Below are 17,258 nucleotides of genomic sequence, written 5' to 3'. Positions count from 1 at the left end.
ATTTTATTTTTATTAAATTATGTGCTTTCTTTGTAATTTTTTTTTGGGCCTGTTTTTGTAATTTTCCCAACGTTTTTGACAAACTTTGGCAGAAAGCGGACGAATGGAGCTTCGGGAAAAACGCGAGTTTTGGCCCAGAATCGATTTTTAATCATTTTCGACTGTTTGGATAGATTGACAAAAAAAATCAATTTGGATCCAAAACGCGCGTTTTTTCCTTATCCAAACGGGCACAAAGTCTTCAGCGGCGGACTTTCAATTTGATTTTTCCAATATGATTTCCTCCTTTCTCTCCTTAATTTCTTTTTTTCTATCTTCTCTTCAAAACTTAATTAGTGTATTTAGAGAGAATTAATTAAAAAGAGATGAAACGGTAGCTAGTTAATGAAATATAAATTTCGTACACGATGTACTTCTTTTGTCTAATTTTCTTTTGGTTGGGTGACGGCAAATTTTTTAGAATACGGAAGTAAATGGTACCTCTCCCAACAAATCACATGCACGTCTAATTTCATTTACGTACTGCCTTTTGGATATCATAATTTTTGTTATATAAATAATAAAATTTTGGTTTATACTAAAAACCAGACCTAAAATAATATTTTTTTAGAATTCAATTGTGATACTATTTATTTTGCAAAATAATATCTTTGCCTTAATTTTTTTTCTCTTGAATTTTGAAAAGTATAATTAATTATGTATTCTAAATTTATAAAAAAGCAATTTTTTTTTTAAAACAAGTTTCATGCTATTCATTACTTATCAGAGTTTGAATATTCATAATCATTATATCACATAAATAATAAATAATTTATATTAAATTCAAAATACATTTTTTTCAGTGAGTCAAAATACATATAACTATAGTATAGATCATACTTTGTCTCACAAGAGTAATCTATCATTCTAATGGTTGCTTGAGTCATGTCTTTGTACATGTCCCAACGTGATTAGAAGGATCGCCTTTTATATTCAAATACTTGAAAAAGATTAGCCTCCATTGTTAATAGAATATATTTTTTATATCTCACAACAAAATTATATATAGTGTTATATTTTTGAAGTGAAAAAAAATGTGCATCTTAAATATAAAAGAATAATACAATTTATACTAATTTTTTAGTGGAAAAAGTATTGCAATAATTATTTTACTTATCCAAAAGTTTTTAAAGAATGGATAAGTTATAAAGGAAAATCTCATGAGGATCCCTGAGATAATTTATATTTAAGAAGGATCATAAAATTTTGAAATTGCATTGCGTAAATAATAAACCATTCAAGTTTTGACAATATTTCATTTGTAATTAAAAATAATACATTCATGCTTTAACAAGATGAAAAAATGAATACAAGTTTAATGAAACAAGTATTCACCCTATATAAATAATAAGTCATTTAAATTTTGACAATAAATTCATTTGTGTTAAACAATAACATATTTAGACATTAACAAAATAGAAAAAAACTAATGGGATGTGTTTAATTGTATAAGTATTAGTATTTCATTAATAAGTATTTATTCAAAATTTAACAATAACTCATTTAAAGTTAACTATATATTTGGACTTTAACATGCAATTTTTTTATTTTTTAAAATTTTAGGATAATGCCATTTTTTCTTAAAAACTTAATTTCAGATGGGTACTAAGAGACTATAGTTCAATTTTAGAATATTATAGTCCTTCTTTTATATTACTCCCTCCAATTTTTTTTGCAGGAGACAAAAATTATATCACACAATTTAAAAAAATAGATTAACTATATTAATTATGTCTGAAAATAAAAGAATTGGACTATAATACCCTTTATTAATTATGTTAATTAAGTATTTATTAATTTTTTTATAATTGTAAATGATGAAATTATTAGGAATAATATAAAAAATTTATAATAAATGTCTATTAAAAATGTGATTTTACTTATATAAAAAAATAAAAAAAATATAACTTTAAATCTCTCTACTTTATCTGTATTTTAATATTAGTTTTTATATTTTTTTTTAATATTTTTGGTCATTGTTAGGGACCTAAAATAATAAAAATATAAAAATATAGATATCAAAAAAATTAAAAAAAAAAATAAAAATTAATAATAAAATACGAACAAAATATGAAGAAAACTAACAGTGATTCCGCAAATAAAAAACGGAGGGAGTAATTACCTCCAGAGATTTTCCAATTACCGAACTGGAAAATGGAAGGCCTGGACTCACATGCGGCGCACGTGAGCACCTTCTAAACCCTAACCCCTCCCTTTCTCATCTTCGCGCACACTCTGACGAAATAACCTTAACTCCGTGATGGCTTCCCGCCGGCTCCTATCATCGTTCCGATCATCCCTTGGCCGATATTCATTGGTGTCTCAAGTTACGACCTCGAATGCTCGATTATCTTCCTCAGATGTTTATTCTGGCAATTCCTTTTCCAATGTAAGTTTCCATTTCATTCCGAAAGAATGTTCTGCGATTCATTGCGATCTGATGGTGCTACTGCTATGTAAAATGCCGAGAAAGCCGCGATATTGTCATTTTTATACTGCTCTGGAATGATATTTTACTTAATAATTAAATATTTTAGTGTCTCGGATATGCATGGTTAGACTTGTTGCTTTGCTCTTTCTTCTTTGATGCAATCGGGAAATGCTATTGACAGGGGCGGGTTCAGGATTTAAGTTTGAGGGGCGCACCCAGATTAAAGAGCATTTATCACCAATTTTTCATAAATCTTGGGGTGATGGACATCTATAACACCTATGTAATGCTAAGGGGAAAAAAAAAATTGCTGCATGGCCCTGCCAGTCCCCTCCTCCCTCCACCCCCTGGCTATTGATATCCGTAGCTTATGGCCATTATATGCTTCTTACGCATCCAGTTCAGCCGAATATTGCTCCCTTCATTCATCGAAAACTGTTCCTGTTTTACCTTCTTTAAACTCTTTTTAATCAGTGCTGCCACCAGTCTCCGGCGATTCCTTTGTTTTTCACGCCTTGTTGGTGGGTTCTGTTTAACTGGTGAAAATGATTATCACTCTCATTAAGTATAGGGAGGACATAACTGCAACAATGAAGGCATGTAGGGATGCTATTTCTTCTGAGCTTACCGAAGGGATATATCTGGCTGTGTATGATAAGAATAATCTGATATACTGATAAACATAAACATGAGAAGCTCTGTTTTTGAATGGAGCCATGAACAGTTGTATGATAGTTACATTTTAATGTTCTGGATTATATGAACTGTGAATTGGTCTTGAAGCTGATATATAGTTCTTTAGCTTTACTTGGTAATGTTCTGGGTTATGTGAATTGTGAGTGGGTATTAAGGCTGATATATAGATTAGCTTTACTTAACTGTTTTGTCCAAGAAGTTTTACTTAGACTGAGTATTTTTATATATGAAAGGACATGGCTGAAATGTTTCCATTGGATGCACCCAAGGGCTATAAAGATAATAGTAGCACATTGAACTGCTCTTGAAGAGCAGCAGATAATCTGGTCCTGAACTACAGTGTTATTCTTAATTGACTGGTTTGACATCAAGATTATGTTACGTCTTCCTTTTTTTGTGCTTGGTGTGAGGCTTTATTTATTTATTTATTTTTTAAAGCGAACCCCAATTTTTGATGTTCAAAGCAATTGTGCCTCTTCTACACTAATTAGTTGTGCATGGCCTTTGCTTACTTTATAGTTTTTCTTTGTTTGCTTTTGGTTTGAAGGTTTATCATCTTCCAGCAATGCGCACCTGTTTCTATTTCTGATGAAGTTTCTTTTTAACAATACATATACAAGCTTTGTTGTTTTGTTCATGTTACGTATGCTTGATTGAGTGACTAAATTAAATGTGACATAAGAAATTTGAGACCTTTTGAGTGCAATATTAGTAATATTAATGGTCAGGTATTTTGAAATAGTGGGCTTTGGATTTTAGACCCTGATCAATGGATATCTTCTGCCTTCCAATCCTCAGCTGACTAAGATTATTTCCCCAGACTGCTGCACTCTCAAGACTTGAATCCAAAAATGGCTTAGCGTCAATACTTGGAGATTCTAGATTGAGTTTGTCTCACCAAGCTGCTGCACTTGCACCCTGTTTCCCTTCCAGATTTATGTCAACCCAGATAAACTCTGTTGACTCTTCTGAAGATAGTTCCACTCCTGTCTCTGAAGTGCCTCCTCGCATTAAATTTAAGAGATTAGATAAAACTGCTAAGCACATTATGCAGGCACATGACTACTCTTTCTTCCTTTTAAGTTGGTGCATTTTATTTTTATCACTGTAAGAGTTGCTGATATCTTGCCGTTGTAGATTATAGATAAGGAAGCAGTAGGTGAAGTCAGAGCACTGAGAGAGATACCAGATATACAACCAGGCTACATTGTGCAACTCAAAGTGGTATGGGATTTTGTTTCGAAGATGTAAAATATTATTGCTATATCCGGGTACTGTTCAAAATATTTACTGGATATTTTCCTTATAAACTGAGACAACAGGAAGTTCCTGAGAACAAGCGCCGTATTTCAATCATAAAAGGCATTGTCATTGCAAGGCGAAATGCTGGTCTTAATACTACATTTAGAATTAGGAGGCTAGTGGCTGGAGTCGGAATTGAGTCTCTCTTCCCACTGTGAGCTCTAACTTCTCAGTTTTTGATGGATTTGCCTGCAGATGAGCTATGTTGTACTGGTAAAGTCGCATTTGGTTTTGATTAATCTTTGTGCAATAGGTATTCGCCGAACATAAAGGAGATAAAGGTGCTTGAGAAGAAGAGAGTGCGAAGGGCCAAACTCTACTACCTTAGGGAGAAGATGGATGCACTTAAAAGGCAATAACCAAGTTCGTCCTGGTAGAAATTTTTGATGATTCAAAATTTATTTGTACTCCGTATCTGCCTGTGGATGCAAGCGCCTGCATCTGTTTCCTTATTGACGTGATTTCACAATATATAGTTTTCATGCATATCCTCTGAGCTGGCAGATGTTTTGGGGAGGCAACATGTCAGAAATTGTATTGAGATGCATTCATATGAGAATATCTTATTTCAAAAGTTTTCTCAACGAGTGTAAAGATCTTCCCCCAAGTTGTAAGGATTATCTTTACTTTTGCTAATATTATGATAAAAATGCATCTGCTTGGGCTTGATTGTAATTGTTGATTAACTGCAAATTGTTACTAAGAACATTGAGAATGTTGGGGTGAATAAAAAGCTCTCCGGTTTTTCATTGTTTCAAAAGCTTAGATTGTAAGTAAAATCCTATCGTTGTCACCGATAGGTTGGAGCGCACACTCGGACTCACCCGCCACGTTCTATTTTTATGTAACTCCACGTTACATATGTTAAAATACTTGGCACACATTCCATCTGCATCTGATAAGAGTTCGAAGCTAGGGGCCTTCATTTTATAAAATGCATGGTGGCGGCGTGAACAAAGGGGATGGAGCTTTTGAACTTCCCGAAGCTGGTCTTTTTAATCAAGGTTTCTTATCTGATATGGAGTGAATGAGTCCCGGTTGTGATGGAACGTGGGAATTAGTTATAGGACTCTTTATTATATTATAATATTGAAAGCATTTTAATGATTGTCGAGTTAAATTAAAAGATAGAGTATGGATGATTAAATTGTGAGCTGTCTTGTATGTGGGGATGAATTACAAGGTCAAGCATTTGAATTGTTCTTCTGAAAATTTGTTTATCGCACGAACTCAGATTTTGTCCCTTGAACTTGGTTTCGTGTGTGTCTTTCATATATGTATACTTTAAACAAATAATATAAAAAATAAAACTAAATGTGCAATTTAATTTAATTTTTTATATTTTATCACTATCTTTTATTGTGCGTATAAATTTCTGTATATAAAGTTACGATTATTGTTATTTTTTTGCATGGACCTCCGCTATTTTATCCTATTCCTCTGTCTAATTCATTCGTTATATTGAGTTAATAATTTGGACTCAAAAAAAGTTGCAATAAATACATTTCTGCGCAAACGTGGCGTGGCGGCGAACTTCCACGCTTGGTCAAAACACGGAACCGGGGGACATTCATGCCATTACTTCAGTTTTCTTTTGGGTTAAATAATACCATTACTCTTGACTTAACTAGAATGCCTGACTCCACAAGTCTGGTCTTTGAAGCTTTGTTTTTGGCCTGACTGGTCTGTGATGCTTGATGAGCAAAACAATGGAGAGTTTCAGAGTTCTGTGTCTTCATTCCTTGCTGGTATGCTTTACGAGGAGTCTCGCTTCACAAGACAGTATCACACCAAGAAACTTGATTAGAGATGGCGAGACTTTAGTTTCTGCAAGTGGGTTTTTCGAACTCGGATTCTTCGGCCCTGGGTCTCCAAATGCCCGATACTTAGGAATATGGTACAAGAAATCTCCTTCTACAGTCTTCTGGGTTGCCAACCGAGACACACCTCTCAACAACAATAGGGGAAAGGGTGTTTTACAATTAAATGACGAAGGAGTTCTTCTCCTTCTCGATGCCACAAACAATACGGTGTGGTTTTCGAATAATTCATCAATCAGGGCATATAACCCTTTTGCCCAACTCTTGGATTCGGGAAATCTCGTCGTGAAAAATGGACGTGGGAGCGGTAGCAATGGTAACTTGGACCGATTCTTATGGCAGAGTTTTGACCACCCTTGTGACATCTTAATGCCAGGAATGAAGCTTGGGTGGAGTCAACAAACGGGGTTGGACAGATTTCTGACGTCATGGAAAAGCTCAGATGATCCAGGTCGGGGAGATTATGTAATCAAAATAGACCGTAAAGGGTATCCGCAATGCGTTGAACTGAAAGGTTCCGAGGTGAAGGTTAGAGTTGGGTCGTGGAATGGCTTCTCCTTCACAGGGTTTCCAAATCATAATGTGGATCCCGCAATAACTTATGAGTTTGTGTTGAATGAAACAGAGGTATATTACAAATTTGAGCTGATAAATAATTCCATTTTCTCTAGATATACAGTGACCTCATCAGGGATTGGGCAGCGTTTTGATTGGGTAATTAAAACAAGCAGCTGGCAGGTAATGGCCTCTGGACCCCCTGACCAGTGCGCAAATTATGCCTTGTGTGGTTCCTATTCTATCTGCACCATCAGCAACAATCCTGTTTGCCAATGCTTGAGGGGGTATGAACCCAAGAATTTTAAGGAATTGAATGTGTCTGATTGGAACAGTGGCTGCACTCGAAGGGTGCCTTTGGACTGTGATGGTGGTGATGGATTTAGAAAGTATACCGGCATCAAGTTGCCAGACACTTCTTCCTCATGGCATAACAAGACCGTAGGCCTTGAAGAATGTCAGAGATTATGTCTGCAAAACTGTTCTTGTACAGCATATTCAAATTTGGATATTCGAGGTGAAGGAAGTGGCTGCTTAATAGGGTTGATCAACTATTGGACATGAGACAATTTCCTGAAGGGGGACAAGACCTCTACGTACGAATTCCTGCTTCAGAGCTAGGTACTTTCATTGTTTTGTTCACTGCATATCGTTTTCTTCTTCCCCTTCCAGGTATCTGTTTGGTTAACTACAAGTTTTCACTTGTATGTTGTATCAATACGAAGGTGGGAGGGGTGAGGGAAAAGGGAGGAGCGTGTTAAAGGTTCCAAGAAAACCAATTTGCATGTTAACAACATCAGATTCTAATTTGAAGTGGTCTTGTGTCATTGTTTTTCTATTCGTTATGCTGTTTTGTTCTTCTAATTTATTTCCATTTCTCTTCATAAATTAGAGAAACTACTACTCTCTAAATGTAAAATTTTTACCACCTTTGAAGCTAGTCACAACTTGGTAGTAGTTGCCTTTAATTGAGATGTTTTACTCAAGGTTGATGATCCCTCACATTGTCAGATCATTTTGGGAACCAAGGCCATCGGAGCATGGGCGAGAAGGAGATAGTGGTAATTGTAGTTGGCTGTACAATATTTTTAACGAGTTTCATGATTTTTGGATTGATTTTAATTGCAAGGAAAAGGAAACTTCGAAAGTCAGGTAAATTTTATCATGCTTTTCTTTTAACATGAATATATATATTTTGTCACGGTTCTGAAATTCTGGATATTGTCACGTTCAACAACAATAATCTAGGGATGGAAATCATGGATATTCCAACATATAACCTGTCAGTCATTGCTAAGGCTACTGATAATTTCTCCACCATTAACAAATTGGGAGAAGGTGGCTTTGGGCCAGTATACAAGGTACTATAACCATATCAAAACAATGATTTTCTGTTATCTCTTTAAGAGTAACAAGAACTCTTAATTATCATTTTCAGGGTACACTAGATGGGCAAGAGTTAGCTGTGAAAAGGCTGTCAACGAAATCTGGTCAAGGGTTGGAGGAGTTGAAAAATGAAGTTGTGTTGATAGCAAAACTTCAGCACCGTAATCTTGTGAAGCTTCTTGGTTGCAGCATTGAAGGAGAAGAAAAGTTGTTGATTTATGAATATATGCCAAACAAGAGCTTGGACCACTTTATTTTTGGTTTGAAACTCTGAGCCTTTGCCAAATTCCCAAGTTGTTGAGACTGCAACTAGCATTCTAACATGTTTTTAATGTCCAGATGAAACTCGAAGCAACTTACTGGATTGGCTTAAGCATTGGCATATTATTCATGGCATTGCTCGAGGACTTGTTTATCTTCATATAGATTCTCAATTGAGAATTATTCATAGAGACCTTAAAACAAGCAATATTCTACTAGATACTTATATGAATCCAAAGATATCAAATTTTGGCTTGGCTCGCACATTTTGGGATGATCAAGTTGAGGCCAACACCAACAAAGTTGTTGGAACATAGTAAGTTGTTTTGTCTCCTACATATTTATCACTTCCTTTGGGACTTCAGTTTTCCACTTATTTGAAATCACAAATTATATACTTTCAGTGGATACATGCCTCCTGAGTATACTGTACATGGACAATTTTCAATGAAATCCGATGTCTTCAGCTTTGGTGTAATAGTGTTAGAGATTGTTAGTGGGAAGAAGAATAGAGGATTTTCAAACCCAGAGGACTACCTTAATCTTCTTGGACATGTAAGCATACTACCTAATTAAAAGAACTTTTTCAGATAGTTGGCTATGAAAGGATTAAACAGGAACTCATCAAAATGAGTGAATGAATGGATCTCAGCACCTGAATCGCCCATGTTCGTTCAGCATTCATTTACATTTTGTATAGCCTACTGAATCGCTGATATCTCAGACTTCTAATGATTTCTCAGTAGCTTAGTAGTCAAAGCAGAAAGTTTCCTGCTCATTATTTTGATCACTGTACGATTCTTTGCACCAGCTGGTTGTGTTAGGCTTCAATAAGAACTCCCCCAAATTAATGTGAATAGGCCCCACCACCTGAAACACTCGTGTTTGTATTGGCTCATTGGCTCATTGCACAAACATTTGACATATTACGAGCACTTGAATTTTTCCCGGCATAGAAGTTTATTTATTTATTTATTTTTGGTATCACTCTGATGTTAGGCATGGAAATTGTGGATTGAAGGAAGACCAATGGAACTCATGGATGATGTTTAAAGGAAAGTTGCATTGAATCTGAAGTAATGAGATCTATCCAGGTAGGACTGCTATGTGTGCAACAGAGAGCTGAGGATAGGCCAGATATGTCAGCTGTAGTTCTAATGTTAAATGGTGAGAAATTGTTGCCACAGCCAAAAGTTCCTGGTTTTTACACTGCAAGTGATTTTCCTCTTGATCCAACTTTGTACCAAACATTCATACAGTTTTCACAAAATGAAATTTCTCAAACCATGCTAGAGGGAAGATGATTCATAGATGGCTGTAGCAATAACATCCAGTTTCAGTGATCTCACCACTTGTTGAAATACCTGTTGTATGATTTTTTAAGAAAATATTATAGAACATAATGATTTTTTAAGATCGATTATTTCAAGTTTAAATGTAATAAGTGATCAAGTGTACATTTTTGCAGCTGTACATTCACATGGTTAAAAAAATTGAGCTGTATATAGGGGTCGGTCCCTTTCATTATGGGCTTTTCATTTGCATCTTCCTATTTGAGAAGAACATTGGCTTTAAGGAATGTGGAGATATATCGCAATTTTGGAAAGCTTTGTGTTTTTGTTGACATGGATTTTATTAAAAGCATATCAAAAACAAATTGCTCTTATTATTATTATTTTTGGAGTGATATGTTATTTACATATTTTTCTTTTATTATAAAAATATACATAACTATTCTTCAGTTTTTCTTTTTTTACCAACGACTATTCTCCAAGTTAAAATGAGCAACACTCACTGTTACTTAGAATATAAGCCATTAAAATTTACTTCTAAACCTTTTACATTCATGTCAATATTTTTTGTTTTATGTTGGAAACGATAATTTGAATTTATCCTAAATTTTAAAACTTTAATAATTTTTAATTGTCTATTTAATATTTTTTATATTATATATGGGGCATGGATATTCAAATGTTATAGAGAAATTAAGGTACAAATCTACCTTCAAGCATTTGATTTTCGTGAAATTTTTTTGGCATAATGTGGCTTCAAACAATGTTGCCATATTGTTAGGATTTTTTTACCTTTTTTTTTTTTGTCACTTCAAATTCATTCTTATCATCTAACTAATCACATGCACCGAAAAGTTTACTGTTATATTCAATGTTCATCATTCTATTCACTTTGATTGAAATTAAGATAAAGGCCTAATAGATGGTAAGGTAATTTTCTTGAAGTGAACTATAATAATAGATTCATATTATGGAAAAAGGTTTTGGTTAATCTCAACTTTTCTTAATCCCAGGTTACTTCAACCTTGGCCGGTCGGCCGAAGTTACTGGATTTGACTCATGATTTGGCCGGCGAGTTACGTTCCATTAGTCGTGTCTGAACAATTGTGACAGGTTGTACAAATAATATATATTGAGTTACTTTGCATTATATGGAATTAAAAAAAAAACACATTATCTATGTTTAAGAATTGTGTAATTAGATATAGATAATATATCTGAGATTAATACTGTAGTAGTGTCATTTTGTATGTTGTTTAGGAAATGGTAGAACCAATGGTTCTTGTATTAAGTGAGCTGATTGTTATTTGACAATAATTAAACATAATTACTGTTCCAAAAAAGACCCAACACTTTTTTGTAAATTGCATGTAGTTATTCTTTTATTGAAAACAATTATATTCAAAGCATAATCAGATACTAGATATAAACAATTCTTTTAGCATTTGAATTTTAATTCGTCACATTGTAAAGAACATACTCCTTTTATTAATTCAAACCTCATTATTAAAATTTCAACATTTAGTTTAAAAGTTTAGTTTTTCACAATATGACGAATGAAATGTATTTTAAAGTCAGATATAATATCAACTAAAAATTTTGTTAGAACATTAATGTACATTTAGAACCTTCAACTTATAAAAGTAAAAATTTTAATTGTAAATTTTGAAGTTTAAGCTATAAATAGGTTTTGATTTTGCATTAATATTCTTATAGGTCCTCCATTTTCAGTCACCCATAAATAGGTTCTGTGTTTTTTAAACTTTGCATTTGAATAAATGTAAATGGTTAAATTCAGTATCTTTAGTCCAAGACATATATTTGAAAATTGAATATCAGATTGAAATCTAAAAAGTGTGGCTCATTTTAATTGATGTTTGTATATACAATTCGTGGACATTCTTAGAAAACTCATTTCATGTAAAGTGAAATAGAGAATGTTGAAAGTGGGCGGAAAGGCACCGTTATTAGGATTTCCTATTCTCGGTCATAACATTAAATCAATCAAAAATTAAAAATATTAGTCACACCAGATGAAAAATTTCTACAGCAAATTTGTCCTTTAACACTTTTATTTTTTATATTTATCATTTTTTGCCAACTTTTATATTTTTTTTATGGTGTGTGTATATACTTCTATATATACACATACACACGAGAATATATAAAGTTATAATTATTTTAATTTTTTGTATGGACCTCTGCAATTATCCTATCCCTCTATCTAATTCATTCGTCATGCTAGTTAATCATGACATATACTCTCTCAGTCTCTGCATATAAAAAATCTTTTAATTTTTTTTAAATATAAAAAATTATTAGTATATATTTTAATAAATGAACCATTATTTTTTTATTAAATTGAAAAGAGAAAAGGACAAGTACTCTTATTAATTTATTTTATAAAATATTTATCTTTTATTTATAATAATTAAAATTTAAATTAAAATGTTACTGTACTTTTTATTAGATGATTAATTTTTATTAATCTGTGTAATTTAATAAAAAATATTTTATATATAAAAATGGAGGGTAGAATGTAAACTCAAAAAAAAGTTACAATAAATAGTGCATTTCTTCGCAAACGTGGCGGTGAACTTCCTGCTTGGTCAAAAGTCAAAAGACGGAACTGGGGAAATTCATTCCATTACTCATGTTTTCTTCAGGGTTGCCACATGGTACTGTTACTTTCTTTTGAGTCTGGTCCGTTCAGGAGAGACAAGCATCCAATGCATGTAAACACGTGTCATCATCCTATGATATCAATTAAGTCAACCGCTTAAACTAGTCGGCTGCTCTTGCATGTCTTATTTTGTATGAGGGTGTTCACAGGTTTAGAAAGACCAATCGAATGAAACCAATCAATTCACTGAAGCTTAAAACATATTTAGGCTTTTTTCTTTAATTGATTTAATTTTGTTTTTAACCAATTTAGTTCAATTTAATTTTAAATTTTTATTGTGAGATGTTGTTCAGAATCAATATATATATATATATATATTAACTAATAATTTTAAACTTTTAATTGCTATTTTCATTAAATTGCAAAATAATATTTTTAACAGTTAATTAGCACATTTAAATATTATAAATTAATATATTTTCTTTAAAATAATTATTATAAATTTAAAAAAAATATTAAAAACGATAATAAGTAACATTTAGTTAATTGTAATATATTTTTATTAGTGATTTATAAATTATTAAACTTAAAGAAGAGAGAAAACTTAAAAAAATTATGAAAATGTATGAAATAAATATACTAAAGTTTCGTTTCGTTTGATTGAAGTTTTCAAAAGAAAAATTTAAACCGAATTAAACCAGTTGATTTTGTTATAAAAAAAAAAAAAAAACCTCATGCAAAATCGATTTTGATTGCTTCATGTCACCAGTCCCGCTCGCTTCTTTCCCTACTCACTTCGTTTTCGCTTTTTATTCATCCATCCTTCCTTCTCACCAGACTTGCTTGTGTTGCCTCCTTCTGCTTCAGAATTATTCATTCCTGATGTTATCATTTCCCTCCATTGTTTTCCCAAGACTCCACCCAAGCTTCCTAGTTATTACTAGTAGTTGAAAACTTAAAATTAAGATACCTTACTCTTTAGTCTGGTCTCCCAAGCCTTTTTTTTTTTTGGGGGGGGGGGTGGTGGGGGGCCTGACTGGTCTGTGATGCTTGATAAGCAAAACAACGGAGAGTTTCAGAGTTCTGTATCTTTATTCCTTGATGCTATATATGCCTTACAAGGACACTTGCTTTACAAGACAGTATTACACCAAGAAACTTCATTAGAGATGGCGAGACTTTAGCTTCCGCAAGTGGGTTTTTTGAACTTGGATTCTTCAGCCTTGGGTCTCCAAATATCATATGGTGCAAAAAATCTCCTTCGACAGCCTTCTGGGTAGCCAACCGAGACGCACCCATCAACAACGATAGTGGAAAGGGTATTTCACGATTGAATGATCATGGAGTTCTTCTCCTTCTTGATGCCACAGACAACGCTGTGTGGTCCTCCAATTATTCATCAAGCAGGGCATATAACCCTTTTGCCCAACTCTTGGATTCGGGAAATATCGTGGTGAAAAATGGACGTGGGAGTGGTAGCAACGGTAACTTGGATCAACTCTCATGGCAGAGTTTTGACCACCCTTGTGACACATTAATGCCAGGAATGAAGCTTGGGTGGAGTCAACAAAGGGGTTTGGACAAATTTCTGTCGTCATGGAAAAGCTCAGATGATCCAGGTGGGGGAGATTATATTATCAAAATAGACGGTAAAGGGTATCCACAGGCCATTGTATTGAAAGGTTCCGAGGCGAAGGTTAGAGCTGGGTCATGGAATGGCTTCTACTGCACAGGGTTTCCAAGTCATAATGTGGATCCCTTACCAACTGATGAGTTTGTGTCGAATGAAATAGAGGTAAGTTACAAATATGAGCTGACAAATAATTCCATTTTCCATAGATATACAGTGACCCCATCAGGGATTTGTCAGCGTTTTGGTTGGGCAATTAAACAAGCAGCTGGCAGATAATGCACTCTGGACTCCCAGATAAGTGTGACGATTATGCCTTGTGTGGTGCATATTCTATCTGCAGCATCAGCAACAATCCCTTTTGTGAATGTTTGAGAGGGTCTGAACCCAAGAATTTTAAGGAATGGAATATGTCTGATTGGAGCAGTGGCTGCACTAGAAGGGTATCTTTGGGCTGTGATGGTGGTCATGGATTTAAAAAGCATACAGGCATCAAGTTGCTAGACACTTCTTCTTCATGGTATAGCAAGACCATGGTCCTTGAGGAATGTCAGAGTCAGAGATTATGTCTGCAAAACTGTTCTTGTACGGCATATTCAAATGTGGATATTCGAGATGAAGGAAGTGGCTGCTTGATATGGTTTGATCAACTATTGGACATGAGACGATTTCCTGAGGGAGACAAGACCTCTATGTACGAGTTCCTGCCACAGAGCTAGGTACTTTCATTGTTTTGTTCACTGCATGTCGTTTTCTTTTTCCCCTTCCACGTATCTGTTCAGTTTACTACAAGTTTTCACTTGTATCGATGCGAAGGTGGGAGGGGTAAGGGAAAAGAGCTGTGCGTGTTAAAGGCATCAAGGAAACCAATTGTGCATGATAACAACATAAGATTCTAATTTGAAGTGGTCTTAGATAATGGCGTTCTTCTATTCATTATGCTGTTTTGGTCCCCAATTTATTTCCATTTCTCTCCTTAAATTGCACGATAGCATTGGTCTTGTGCAATGAAGGCCACTTACTTTGTAACGGACTTTTTTGGACTTTAGACGGCTGGAACAACAAAGCTTTAATTTAATTCGTTTAAGGATTATATTACTGTGTTGAATAGTTTAGAGATAATATTATTTTCCCACAAATAGTTTATATAGGAATAAAATTACACCTTAATCCTATTACAAAACTACATCATAAAAGATTAAAAGACCTATTTAACACCTCTGCGTAAAAGTGAAAACACCCCACAGGACATTCCTAATCAAAGAAAAATCCTGATCTGAACTGTGAGCCTGGTTGGCCAAAGAGTCTTCACGATGAATGCAATCTCTAAACGTGTGATGAAACTCCACCACCCAATCACTAAAGATCAGCTCTCTAATCTCTTCAAGTTCTGAGCTTAGGCGATGATCATTCCCTCCATTTCTGAAAATTAAATTCAAGGCATGCAAAGAATATGAAAAGATTTGAATTTTAGACAAACCTAATCTTTTACAGACTTCCAAACCGGATTTGATGGCCCAAAGTTCTGCAGCTACGATAGGAACTGAATGAATTTAATTTCCTCTGAAATCCCAGAATCCATTCCCCATTAGAGCTGCGGAGAACCCCACCACATGCAGCTTGTTTTTCCGCATTCACTGATGCATCGAAAATCAACCCCTATATACTCTGGAGGAGGAGGAGACCATCTTGCTTCATCCCTTTGTGAGCCAGCAGATAAGTGACTTTGTAGATGACCCTCGGCAATGTCCTCTCTAATTCTTAGGAGAACTTGATGAATACAGCCTCGTGGTGATGATTGTACATTTTGAAAGATCTTCCTGTATCGACTAGGCCAACATAATTGAGAGAAGATTTCCTTCCATGCCCACCGTTGGAATTTTGATTTGCTTGGGTTACGCTGTGGGTTCCAATTAGGCCAGACCTGTAAGTTAGGCAATAATAATGGGTTAATAAAATAAGACTGTATTTTCTTAGCAAAAGAGCAGTCACGAAGAAGATGAAGTGTGTTTTTCTCGCAAGACACTCATAGTAACACTCACTAGTTGAGGTTAGACCTTTTCGGCCCAATTACTTGGTCTAAATCACCAGCTAACCACTACCTTCAACTTTAATTAGTTAAGCTTTCCATTTATTTACTACACAGTGTCACACGTATGAGAATTGGTCAACACTGAACTAGTCAATTGCGGTCCCCACGTAAAAACGTGAAGAGAAGAACGAAAGCGAGCAGAAAAAGTTTGTACTAGAAGCTTCCAATGAGACACGTAAACATCCCCACGACGCTGTTTCCTCATTTCATTGAATGGACCATCTTACCCTTCGGGGCCTTCTGCGAAGGAAGGCCATGGCACGACCGACCTTCCTTCTTCATGACCTGTAGCTTAGCTGTCTTCTTTGTCTCCCACTCCTTCTTGGAAAACTCAATTCCCCTCCTTCTTCCTCTTTATATACATTCCTTCGTTTCCATCGTCATTCATCTGTCCATCCTCTCTCTAGTATTGTATTTGATTTATTCTCTCTCGCTTTGATTCTTCTGCAATGGCTGCGCAAAACCCTCAAGCTCAATTCCAAGATTCTCTGCCAATCATGGCCGGAAAGCTGGGTGGGGATGGCTTGATTGACGAGCTTTGCAATGGGTTCAATCTTTTGAAGGACTCTGAAAAAGGGGTTATCACTTTCGAGAGCCTCAAGAGGAATTCTGCTTTGCTGGGGCTACATGGCTTGAGCGATGAGGATCTTTACTCTATGTTGCGGGAAGGCGATTTTGATGGCGATGGGGCTCTAAGTCAGTTGGAATTCTGCGTCCTGATGTTCAGATTGAGCCCTGAACTTATGGAGGGGTCTAAATTGTGGTTAGAGGAAGTCCTGCAGCAAGAACTTAAAGATTACTGCTGATTATTTTTTTAATTATTATTTTTGGTTATGTGATTGTTGAATTTGTCATGTTTGGCAAATTTCCTATACTTGTGAGGAAAAAAAAAAATGAAAGAAAGGAAATGGAAAGTAACTCGAATGACATTCTTATGTAAATTTGGAATTCAAAATTCTTTTTTGAGTTTTCTTTATTTGATCACTTTTGATTCTGAATGTTGATTGATGATCAAGATGTGCTACTGGGTCAAGCTTAAGGCTTAAAACCTTTTAATCTGAACCCATAATTATTCAGTCGGGATTAGCCTAACTGCGATTGGTTCACAATTATCGGACAAGAAAAGCTCAA

The 17,258-nt window shown here is 34.7% G+C and overlaps 4 protein-coding genes and 1 pseudogene across 5 annotated transcripts; all 5 read left to right on the top strand.

Annotated features, from left to right (window-relative positions):
• The first annotated feature begins 2,260 nt into the window (after nt 1-2,260).
• Nucleotides 2,261-5,042, top strand: LOC129314528 (50S ribosomal protein L19, chloroplastic-like). Its single transcript, XM_054957989.1, has 5 exons — nt 2,261-2,428; nt 3,987-4,220; nt 4,304-4,390; nt 4,489-4,622; nt 4,722-5,042. The coding sequence occupies exons 1-5, from the start codon at nt 2,300-2,302 to the stop codon at nt 4,825-4,827; spliced, it is 690 nt and encodes a 229-aa protein (XP_054813964.1). The 5' UTR covers nt 2,261-2,299; the 3' UTR covers nt 4,828-5,042.
• A 233-nt stretch (nt 5,043-5,275) lies between these two features.
• LOC129314526 (G-type lectin S-receptor-like serine/threonine-protein kinase At4g27290) lies at nt 5,276-7,360 on the top strand. 2 transcript variants are annotated; one of them, XM_054957987.1, is made up of 2 exons: nt 5,276-6,915; nt 7,179-7,360. In XM_054957987.1, the coding sequence occupies exons 1-2, from the start codon at nt 6,166-6,168 to the stop codon at nt 7,209-7,211; spliced, it is 783 nt and encodes a 260-aa protein (XP_054813962.1). In that variant the 5' UTR covers nt 5,276-6,165; the 3' UTR covers nt 7,212-7,360. The 2 variants fall into 2 exon arrangements, with proteins under 2 accessions (XP_054813962.1, XP_054813963.1); XM_054957988.1 differs by having other exon boundaries at nt 7,020-7,197.
• Nucleotides 7,260-9,934, top strand: LOC129314525 (G-type lectin S-receptor-like serine/threonine-protein kinase SD1-1; annotated as a pseudogene).
• A 770-nt stretch (nt 9,935-10,704) lies between these two features.
• On the top strand, nt 10,705-14,314 carry LOC129313286 (S-locus-specific glycoprotein S13-like). Its single transcript, XM_054956246.1, has 2 exons — nt 10,705-10,712; nt 13,528-14,314. The coding sequence occupies exons 1-2, from the start codon at nt 10,705-10,707 to the stop codon at nt 14,312-14,314; spliced, it is 795 nt and encodes a 264-aa protein (XP_054812221.1).
• Nucleotides 14,315-16,406: 2,092 nt separating this feature from the next.
• On the top strand, nt 16,407-17,111 carry LOC129314529 (calcium-binding protein KRP1-like). The gene has a single exon (XM_054957990.1). The coding sequence runs from the start codon at nt 16,577-16,579 to the stop codon at nt 16,931-16,933; it is 357 nt and encodes a 118-aa protein (XP_054813965.1). The 5' UTR covers nt 16,407-16,576; the 3' UTR covers nt 16,934-17,111.
• The last annotated feature ends 147 nt before the right edge of the window (nt 17,112-17,258 follow it).

The sequence above is a fragment of the Prosopis cineraria genome, unplaced genomic scaffold (assembly GCF_029017545.1).
Source record: "Prosopis cineraria cultivar Desert tree isolate PC_DT_omini unplaced genomic scaffold, ASM2901754v1 PC6, whole genome shotgun sequence".
NCBI classification, from domain to species: domain Eukaryota; kingdom Viridiplantae; phylum Streptophyta; class Magnoliopsida; order Fabales; family Fabaceae; genus Prosopis; species Prosopis cineraria.
This window is presented reverse-complemented; position numbering and strand designations above follow the sequence as displayed.

Bases quoted from the DNA above. Each gene is read 5' to 3' on its own strand.
- LOC129314526 (XM_054957987.1), top strand. From the start codon at position 6,166: ATGAGCAAAACAATGGAGAGTTTCAGAGTTCTGTGTCTTCATTCCTTG. The intron at 6,916-7,178 runs GTATATTACAAA...TGATTGGAACAG, and splicing joins TTGTGTTGAATGAAACAGAG to TGGCTGCACTCGAAGGGTGC.
- LOC129314528 (XM_054957989.1), top strand. From the start codon at position 2,300: ATGGCTTCCCGCCGGCTCCTATCATCGTTCCGATCATCCCTTGGCCGA. The intron at 2,429-3,986 runs GTAAGTTTCCAT...TTATTTCCCCAG, and splicing joins CTGGCAATTCCTTTTCCAAT to ACTGCTGCACTCTCAAGACT. The intron at 4,221-4,303 runs GCACATGACTAC...TTGCCGTTGTAG, and splicing joins CTGCTAAGCACATTATGCAG to ATTATAGATAAGGAAGCAGT.
- LOC129314529 (XM_054957990.1), top strand. From the start codon at position 16,577: ATGGCTGCGCAAAACCCTCAAGCTCAATTCCAAGATTCTCTGCCAATC.